The sequence below is a fragment of the Planococcus citri genome, chromosome 4 (assembly GCF_950023065.1).
Source record: "Planococcus citri chromosome 4, ihPlaCitr1.1, whole genome shotgun sequence".
Classification (NCBI taxonomy): domain Eukaryota; kingdom Metazoa; phylum Arthropoda; class Insecta; order Hemiptera; family Pseudococcidae; genus Planococcus; species Planococcus citri.
Window position 1 is genome coordinate 69,520,298 of NC_088680.1, and position 10,890 is coordinate 69,531,187.

At 31.5% G+C, this 10,890-nt stretch overlaps 1 protein-coding gene across 1 annotated transcript; it reads right to left on the reverse strand.

The window, feature by feature from the left end:
* Window positions 1-2,199: 2,199 nt before the first annotated feature.
* Window positions 2,200-4,306, reverse strand: LOC135844278 (nose resistant to fluoxetine protein 6-like). Its single transcript, XM_065362429.1, has 6 exons — window positions 4,099-4,306; window positions 3,684-3,898; window positions 3,468-3,556; window positions 3,176-3,384; window positions 2,930-3,084; window positions 2,200-2,491 (listed from the first exon to the last, which is right to left on the reverse strand). Exons 1-6 carry the CDS (start codon window positions 4,252-4,254, stop codon window positions 2,311-2,313), a joined length of 1,005 nt encoding a protein of 334 aa, XP_065218501.1. The 5' UTR covers window positions 4,255-4,306; the 3' UTR covers window positions 2,200-2,310.
* Window positions 4,307-10,890: the final 6,584 nt, after the last annotated feature.

The window sequence follows — 10,890 nt, forward strand, 5'->3', positions numbered from 1 at the left end:
TTTATGGTTTTCAACACTGAAGATCACAAGGTACAATTTTCTAACCACGTTCTTTGGATGTATTTTTGACTCTTACATATTATATATTTTTTTCAAAATTTTTGCTTTGGTGCACCATGGTAAAAAGTTGAAAAAATGTGTCATAAAGGGTGTAAAATAGGAATTTTGGAAGAAATAACTATACATGAGTGGGGCATCGTTTTCGCATAATTTGATACCGCTGAAAAGGAATATTACATCAGATTTTATGCCACACTCATCTAACCCCCTCCAGAGCCATCTGCCCCACCTTAATTTTTACTGTTTTTGAAGTAAAGTTACTTTGTTGATATTGTTGTCGTTTTCAAATGATTCGAACCACCTGCTGAGCACAAACATTGCGTCAGATTTAGTTTTACTCTCACGCAGCTCCTCAAGAGCCTCCGTCCCTCCTCAATTTTTACTATTTTTGAAATACGGCTACTTTTACAATATTGGAGTCATATTCATATGAACCAAAACTCCTCAATAAGAATATGCCGTCAGATCTTGTTTTAATATCACCTAGCCCCTCTGTGACAACATATGCTGGTATTGTTTTCATGAGAAACGAACCTTCTGAGTACGAATATGACGTTTCATTTTGTGTTACACTCATCAAATCCTTAGCTGAACCTCAACTACCTCCTGAATTTCTATTATAGTTTTGAAATAGATCTACTTCTGTTATATCTAGGTATTAGTTATTAATCAAACCCACTGAATTTGAATATGATGTTAGATTTTTTGTTACAGTCATCCAGTTTCTCCACCAATGTTCACTCAGGGTGTCTAACAAAATTTCAAAATGAAAAAGTAGGACTTGAGTAGGACTTTTAACAGGACTTTCAGCAGGTCATTTTTCGAGCACTTATGGAATTTTTCAAGGTGGGGGGGGGGCGGGGTGTCAAAATTTGAATTCAAGTTTTAGCCAAATTCTTGTAAAAAATGATGTCTTTAAACACCTTATGATTTTATTCAAACAAGTACACACCAAAAATACATATAACGTCTCACTTCAATTTTCAGTTTTATTTTCTCCTTATCAACTTTAAAAATTCATGAATATCACATCATGTTTGCTTAAAATCAAATTCAACTCGAATTCTTTAATTTCGATTGTAAATATTTCACATTATTATTTGCTTAAAAATGTTGAAATCTAAAAGTTATTTTTTGTTGAAAAATTTGAAATAGAAAAAGAAAATCAAATAGGCCCGAGCAATGTGATGGCAAAAGCTTTCGGAAATCAGCATTTCGAGAGGTACAAAAACAAAGTGTGTTTGTGTGATGACTTATTTATGTTTTGCTTCAAACTTTTAAAATTTAAATTATGATTTTTTTTAAAATTTAAAATTGGAAAAGGAAAAGCTAACGGGCGGCCCGAGCGAAGCGAGGGCAAAAGCTTCAGAAATTCAGTATTTTGAGAGGTATAAAAATGATGTTTTTTTGTGTGATAAGTTACCTATATTTAGTAAAAAAAAATCTGTAAGGGAGGAGGAGTTTATTTTTCTGATTCAAACTTTTGACATATCTTCAGAAGGAATGGTTAAAAAAAATTGTTGAAATCGGTTCAGTAGAAGAGGCTGGCGGACTCTATCAAGGTTTCCATTCAAAATTCTATTGTTTAAACACAATAGAAAACGTGTTTTTTCAATTTTTTCGGCCCTTAATTTCAAAATTTTCGACGGACTCTATCAAGGTTTTCCTTCAAACATCTTTTAATATAATAAGGATTAAGTATGTACATATTGTGTTAGTTCTTGATCAGATTTTTTATGCCGTAGGTTCAGGGCTGTTACATTACCGTAATATATTCGCTGGTAAAATACGGCGGTAAAATACGGTAAAATACAGTATTTTACGGTATTTATGGTATTTTACTAATTTGGATATGAAGAGTAATTTTATGTAGTTTGACTTCGAAGTTCTGAACTTGTGACCTGCCTCTGAAGTAAATTTTCATATGTTTTAGGTGTTATTAAAGATTATAGAAAATTTTCCATGGACATTTTTTGGAAATTTATGGGGAAAATTTTTGGTAACTTTCAAATCATAAATTTCCATGGAAATTTGGAAATTTATGAAGGAAAGATGGAAAAAAGTGTTAATTTGGTTTTTTGGTAAATTATGGTAAAATACGGTAATAAACTTTTGATAAAATACCGTAAAATACGGTAATATACCGCCGTAATTCACCAACATAAATTACCTTACAGCCCTGTGTAGGTTACGTTTTTCTAAAATAAATAGTGAATTGATAATTCATAATTCCAATAGGTAAGTACCTATTTATCTACTTACTGATTTTTCAGGATTGACGAAATTACTAATGAGAAATACAATAGGCAACCAGCTTTCCTTGCAATTGTTAGCTTCGGTCATTGTTCTGTAATTCCATAGCGGACCATCTCCAATATATGGAAATACATAAATCGCATATAACACTATGAAAGTAAATGTTGGAATCATTCTGAAAGAAAATCATTTTCAAAAATGCTATCATAAAAAAATAACATACAGAGTGTCGAGTGAGCGGTCAGCGAAACTTAGTGAGTAGTTAAAACATTAAAAACCAAACAAAATCACATACCCAAAGGCGTAGAACTGGCACAAAAAGGGCCTACCGGGAAATCAAAGAAATTGGGGCATATTTGCACATAAAGGGCCCATTTTCCGTATAAATCGGAAATCTTTAAATTAAAGGCCGAAAAAATTGAAAAAACATGTTTTCTATCTCAAGGTCGGAAATGAATTTCGACCGTTGGATTCGAAGTTTCGCTGGCCATCCGATGGACACTCTGTATGTAGAAGTAGATAAAAACGTATATTTTTTCTCTGCGAAGTGAACTGTTTTTTATTTCTCAAGTAGGTAAGGTATACCTAGCTAGTTTGTTCAAACACCTCTTACCTCATCCACCTGTTTGAGATTCTGGTGAGTAGAAAAATTATTCCTCCTTTCAACATCTGAGAAAAGTCCAGATGAAAAGTTAAAAACCCACTTATCAGGAAAAATACGTTCAGGATTTCCAATCGAGATAATAGTGGCGTTAGTTTGCTAAATTGCTGCAAAAATAACTCATCAGATGACTGAACTTGGCGGATTTCTTCTCAAGTTCAAAATCAATAAACCAAAACGCCATCTGCATGTACTTACTTGCTCTGCAAGAAACGCATCTGATAAAGGAAATGGAAAGATCGCTAATGTTATGTGATGGCCAATAATTATCTGAATCATACTCAAGACTTTTACAAAATGTATTCCTGTTTGTTCACACGGAAAATTATGTTTTGTAAGTTTTCTGAAATTTTCTTTTATGGAAAGAGATTTAGATATGTCTTTTATTAAATGTTTTTTTGGTCCGCCTGTAACACAACAAAAAGAATTTAAATAGGTATACCCACCAAATGAAAATCACGCAGATTGAGATACCTGGATAGGTACTCACCTTCTGTTTTCATTTCAACTCCAGTGAAAGTTACAACATCATACAAAGTGCTGCAAATTACAAGGAAGAAAATCGCCCCAAACAAATTCCTAGAAAAATTATGGAGGTACTTACTATACCTATTTAGGTAATTAAAAATATTCAGCTGGGAACTTTTAATGAATGAAAATAATGCTAAAATTATGTTTGTAGAAGTAGATAGGTATTCTTGCTGACCGAACGATGTAGTATCCCAAGGGGCGAGCAGGTTTGTCGCGTATTTTACAAAGCACAGGATCCACGTTAATTGTTATATTGAGCTCGTGAGCGTTGAATATTGGATGCAATGTGTTATCGAGAGAGATCTTCAAGTCAGTTGGAGTACAAGACGATGGTATGCAGACAGCGAATCTTAACTTTTTTCTGTTTATTCTGATTGGATTTTTTCCGTACTAAGAGGAAGATTAATTTTAATTACGTAGTAGGTCAATAAAGTAGGTACCTACGTAAATTTTGAAATTATTTTATGACATAAGTAAAAATCATAAAATAAAATATATTTTTTCTTATCAAATAAGCATTTTTTTAAAATCCTGAACTGATATTTTTTTTTCAATTACCTAGGTTTGCCTACTTATTTTTATTCGCTTACCAAGGTTACAACTTCCCATGACGAAATTTTCTCATCAGGCATCTCGACGACTTCACTGTGTAATGCATCTGAATAGTTATACATGGCTTCAACCAAACAGTACTGTCCATCAATACCATAAGATGAAATAGACAAACATTCGTCATAATTTCCCATATGATCGACCACACCATGGAGAATACCCACTAACGGCCACTCTGATGATTCCAGCACTGGAAAAAACACCAATAATATGAGTACCTACGATTCTTGCTATTTTTTTATTATAAGAAGCTAACGCTCTATAATACAAGTGAAGGGCCTGATGGAAGAAGGGCTCCCTAGGAAAAACATAGTTTTGAGAAAAACGCGTTTTAAGTTTTACTCCTACTTTTTTTGCCGATTAAAAACTACTCAACATATTGACTTGAGGTACCTAGGTGTTTTTTAGCCAAATTTTTGTAAAAAATGATGGCGATTGCGGTAGGCCCAACATTGGATAAAAAGGTCGGGGGTCAAAAATTTTGATAGTTCTCGACGTTTTGAGCTCAAACTAGACGATTCCTGGTGTGTCAGTTTTTATGTATATAAATGTTACCGTTAATGTGTTTACTCCAGGTAATGTATGAAATAACTAGTTATTTCATACATTAACGAAAAAGTACTTAATGCAAGTAAATTGTTCATAGTTCATCTAGGTAATGTATGAAGAATCTAGTTATTCTATGAAATAACGAGGTGTGATCAGTTAAATCATGAAATGAGCTGTTAAAAATTGAAGTTTGCTGGAACCAAAAGCAAATTTCATGGAGAATTTTTTGATGTGGCTAATACAAACTGCACCAGATCTATAAATGAGAGTAAAAAAAAATGAAATTTTTGAATTTTTCCAAGTTTTTGTTCAGCATTGAAAGAGGTGAAACTTTTTTATAAATTGAGATAGAGAGGCGCGGGTTTGTTGTACCAAAAATGTCACATTTTTCAATTCAAGGCAACTGATAGAAAGGATATGTCATGAGGAAAACTTTTTTAAGTTTTACAAAAGCAAAAAAATGCCAATTTTTAAACACGGTTTTCCAATTATTTCTCTTTGTACAACTCTTCCTGTTCATCTGGCACAGTTCTTAGCCATATCAAAAAATTCTACGTTGAATTTGCTATCGAGCCCCGCAAACCTCAACACTATACCTATCAGGGTCGCTAAACGGTGTAATGTTGAAAGTAAAGTACCTACCTACAAAAAGAAAAAAACGTTTTTTTTAGGTGGCCAAAAATCTGTCCCTGGGGGCTTGGAGGTTATTCTGTGGCGGGACACCCTGTTCTACCTTTGAATTAAACTTCATTTCTTATTTTATCGCAGTTCATTCATTGATTTCACACTTTAACCATACACACCTCGTGTATGTATGAAATAACTAGGTAAAGTTTAGAAAAAAATTAAATTTTACACTTTCTCAGGTAATTTATGAAATAACTAGTTATTTCATACATTACCTGGTGTAAACACATTAACGGTAACATATATGAGAGGCGTTTCGCGATATGGGTCCTTGTGGTGATTCGATGTTTTTTTTTTTTATTGGCGATTCTGACTTACTTTTTCACGAGAAATCGAATGGTGCAATCAGATTTCGCCTATCTCATCAACTTCTCGGTTTAAAAATTACTTGAACATGAATACTCAAAAACTCACATTTTTGGGAAATCGAAAAACAAAGTTTTTGTATGTTTTTGATTTTAAAAATAAAAGAAAAAAAGGTCGATGGAAAAATTATTTTATTGTTGCTACCTATGTAAAATTTCATGGCGAATCCGAATTTCTCGGTATTTTTTTGCGGGGTAGTCTGTAACGTTGTGTAAATTTGGCTGTTCACCACAAGGTCCCTTTTCTAAATCACGGATATCAGGCGATGATGAACGAATTTCGTCAAAATTTCTCATTCAACCTATGCGCAAGACAACACTGCACCCGAAAATCAAAAAAAAAAAAAATCGAAAAAATCGAAGCAATTCGATGTTTTCTCTCTCCTGAAAAAATCGAAATATCACCACAAGGGCCCTTATCGCAAAACACCTCTCATATATAATAAGTTTCAGCACAACCTTGATTTTTACATTTTATCACCTGGAACCTGTTCTAATTGATCAAACTAGACAGCTAAGCAAAGCTTAGCTGCAAAGTGTGAGTAGCTAGCTGCCTTTTCTACAGCTATAACTGTTATTACATCTAGGTAGTGCATAAGTGAATCAACCATGTCACAGTGATGAGAATTTTTGAAACTATCACTGCTTCAAAATAATAATTGTTTTTCAGTGTTTTCATATTTTCCAAATTACAATAGGTATTTCAGAATAATTTATAAGCTTGTATTGCTTCTAAATTAAGAAATTTCTAGTTGTTTTTCATAGTTTGCATTGTTTTAAAATTTACAAAATTTCAAATCGATTTCCCAAATTCCCCATCGCTACAATTTCATAAAGTTTTCAATAAATTTTCAGAATTTTGCCTTGCTGCTGAGTTAGGAAATTTGCAATCAATTTTTAGAATTCACATTGCCTCTAAATAGTCAAATTTTGAATAATTTTTCAGAATTCTATTGTCTTTAAATTAAAAAATTTCAAATTCAATTTTCAAGTTCATATTGTCCACAAATTGTAAAACGTTTACTCAATTTTTGGAATTCACATTGCCTCCAATTTTTCAGAATTCTCATCTTCTTCATAAATATTACAATACTTATTTCATATAATTTTCAAGTTCACATTATCTGCAACTTACAGAACTTTTAAATTTTTAATCAATTGTTGGAATTCTCAGCGTCTCTAAATACAAATTTTCATATCATTTTTTTTAGAATTTTCATTGTCTTCAAATTTATAAATTTTCAAACCAATTTTCAGAACTTGCTTTTTATTCTAAATTAAGAATTAAATCTTATAAAATACCTATGTTAAGAATTTGCATTGCCTATTACACGAAAAAAATATGGGTAATTTTTACAAAAAAATTTAACTAAATACTCACAATTAAGTACCAGATCCCATTCAATAATTTTTACTGTAATTGTATAGTAAAAATTATCATTTTAATAAATTTTGCTATAGGTACCAATAGTAAAAATCATTTTGTTTTAATAATTTTTACTAAATCATGATAATAAAAATTACATGTTTCAATTGTACAAAAATTAGTTTAATTTCTCATTTTGAAGTAATTTTTAAATTATAAGTAAAAAGTTAAAAATTATTCATGTCAAGTAATTCTTACTTTGTACTTATGGTTATAGGTAGACAAAAAATTAATGAAATGAATTTTTAGTGTTAGCAAATGATATCATAATTCATAACTCAGTTTCAGCATTATTTTTGCCCCATTACCATGTACTACATAGTAACTCCAAAGCATTTACCTATCCAATTTTCCTACGAAAAATCCGTCACCTACCTACTTACCTCACGGGGATTCGAACCTGGGTCCCTAAATTTTCTATTCCTACCTACATGCCCTAACCACTCAGCCACAACTTTGCTACGAGGGTTACGGCATTAAAATAATATATTTGTTTGGTAAACGCCCCACCAAACCACGCCAGTAGGGTTAAAACGGGCAACCTGGCCACCTTCACGTATCGTCCGCTAGGAGCGGTAGTTTCGTTTTAATGATATAGTTGTTGTATTGTCCGCTAGGAGTGATAGTATTGATCTGTATTCATTTTAAACACAGTTAACGTATTCTTGAAGAGTAAAAATTCTCTTTTTTCCCTGTTTCTCGATTTTAACTTGAAAATTCCCTTTTTTTTTCTCTTATTCCATGATTTTAACTTTATAATTGTTTTCTTTTGATTCAACATGATTGAATTATTCATTAGTATTCTAATGATTTTCCATCATGTTTTGTGTTATCATTGAAGAGAGAAGCGGTAGTTTCGTTTTAATGATATAGTTGTTGTATTGTCCGCTAGGAGTGATAGTATTGATCTGTATTCATTTTAAACACAGTTAACGTATTCTTGAAGAGTAAAAATTCTCTTTTTTCCCTGTTTCTCGATTTTAACTTGAAAATTCCCTTTTTTTTTCTCTTATTCCATGATTTTAACTTTATAATTGTTTTCTTTTGATTCAACATGATTGAATTATTCATTAGTATTCTAATGATTTTCCATCATGTTTTGTGTTATCATTGAAGAGAGAAATTTCCCTTTTTTTCTCTCTCTTAAGTTTCTTGATTTTAATTATTATTTTTTACTCAAACTGATTAAATGAAATGTCTACTAAAATCAATATTAAATCAATTAACGTGGTGATAATTTTTTATAAAAAAAATCTCATGAGGTCTCAGAGTTACCTATATTTATTGATGTAGTAAATCCATTTCTTGATCATCTTTATGTGAAGCCAAATTTTTTCTGTACATGGTTTCACATGAAGATGATAGAGAGTGGATTCGATCGCCTTACCTTCTGCTCCAAGTGCGACAACTCTATCACATAGACCAACATGAGAATTGAAATGAAGAGACAATTATTACAATTTAGCTGAATTGTATATCTAAGTATTTTCAAAATGAATGTGATAATGATGAAGCTTGGTAAAAAGTATAAATACAGAAGAATTGAATTTAAATAAGTCATTATGGTGTTATATTTCTTACAATGAGGTAGTTATGTTCATTCATCATGATGAAAAAAATGAAGAGAATCAGTCAGCAGTAAAATATTATCAAGGTACTGGAGCAATTAATTGGATGATAGATAGATTACCCTTTGAATTACATGTACCAACTTACAGGTATGTACTAGTAGTATTATAAAAGGAAAATTTTTTCATTTGTCATCTCAACAAGTATACTAATCTTTCATATTTAATCATTTTAATATTTATTTAGATATTTAGGACCAGGAACTAAATTGATGGAAAAATTAGATAATAATATCCCAGGAATAAATCCTCTTGATGAAGCAGCCAAGCAGCATGATATAGCATATGCTCAATCATCTGATTTAACCAGCAGACATATTGCTGATCAAGTTTTAGAGAATCAAGCCTGGGAACGAGTCAAAGCCAAAGACTCATCAATAGGAGAAAAAGGTACTGCATGGATGGTTACCAACACTATGAAGCTAAAAAGAAAATTAGGAGCCGGTGTTTCAAACCGAAAAAAAAAATCTCAAAAGAAACCAAAACAAACTAAGAGGAAGTTAGGTGCTGGTGTTTCTAATCAAAAAAAGAAGTCTCAAAAGAAATCAAAACAAATGAAAAAAAAGTCAGGTGCTGGTGTTTCTGTTCGGAAAAGAAAATCTCAAAAGAAACCAAAACAAAAAGTGAAAGGTTGTGGAATCTCTTTTTCTCAATTATTAGCAAAGGCGAGAAAATCTATAAAAGGGAAAAAATTTAATCCAAAAAAACTAGAATCAGCAGTTAAACATACATTGTCTTCAATTAAGAAGTTCAAAGTAAAACCTCCTCCTGCAGGAAGAGTATTACCAATCCCAATAAGTGGAGGGGCAATACCTTTGATACCAATCTTATCAGCCTTAAAACACATTGGAACTATATTAGGTGGGATTGGTGCAGTGGTGGAAGGAGTTAAACAAGTGAAAGCGATTAAAGATCAGTTCAAAAAACAATCCTCAGTTCCAGAAACACGTTTAGGAAGTGGTGTATTGGTAGCTCCTCATAAAAAAGGTCTTGGTATTTTCTTACATTGAGTAAAAGCAATCTTAATCAAGAAAAAAAATGAGGTTACCACCAAGTAATAAACCACTGTATGATTTTCAAATCTTATATTATGTAGAAAAATTCAAAATTCCCAATTTTCGTGGTATTTTTTGTAGAGATAATTTACCCAAAGTACCTCGTTTTAAAGAATGTGGTATTATTAATCTAGATTCTAAGCAAGGAATTGGTACTCATTGGACTGCTTATTGGAAGATTGGATCTAGTGTCATTTATTTTGACCCATTAGGAAATGTACCTCCTCCTAAAAATTTTATAAAATACTTTAAGAAATGTAATATATATTATAATCACAATTCAACCCAGAAAATTAATGGTGTCAATTGTGGTCATCTCTGTATAAAATACCTTGTAAGCATGGTTAAAGATAAGAAAAAAAAACTATAAATTGAATTGCAATTGATAAATAAATATAGTCTTATTTCAGCTTTAACATGAGTTCATATCGTTTTTGTGTTCGAAGTGATCAAGCAAATATTCGTTATCAAATTTTTCAATCAATACATTTACCTCATCAAAAGTATGAACTTGGGTGTGTTTCATTCTCTGTGAAGAAAAACTTTAACAATGTCACTTTAGGTAATAATAAAATTTATTATCGTGATGGCGTGGATCAAGCTTTGAGATGTCTAACTCTCGAACAAGGTCAATATTTCGAAGTAGATAAATTAATTGGAAAAATTAATACTGAGTTTTCAAAATGGCTTAAAATTGCTTATGATGTAATATCAGAATCTTGTGTCTTGTTTTCTAATAAGCTAATTGAGTTCAATAAAGATGATAGTGTTTTACAACTGATCGGTTTTCCAAAAGATCACAATCAGCACTATACTTACACTTGCTCTATTAATGACAGTATCCGCAGTAAATTAAATTTCAATTCATTTTCCAATCATACCACCGCTTCAACTCATTCAACTCCTCAGATTATAAGAGATGAAAACAACAACAATCTTATTTCAAATGAAAGTAATAAATATCAGGAGAAATATGGAAATCTTACCAGTATTATAACAGGAACCAGTCAGTTAACAACTCTAGATGATATGATAGCGGGTATGAAATATATATATGGAG

Excerpts from the sequence above, each read along its gene's own strand:
- LOC135844278 (XM_065362429.1), bottom strand. The coding sequence starts at position 4,254 with ATGGGAAATTATGACGAATGTTTGTCTATTTCATCTTATGGTATTGAT. Across the intron at positions 3,899-4,098 it reads CATGGGAAGTTGTAACCTTG|TACGGAAAAAATCCAATCAG; the intron begins GTAAGCGAATAA and ends TCTTCCTCTTAG. Across the intron at positions 2,492-2,929 it reads ATCTCAAACAGGTGGATGAG|AATGATTCCAACATTTACTT; the intron begins GTAAGAGGTGTT and ends ATTTTCTTTCAG.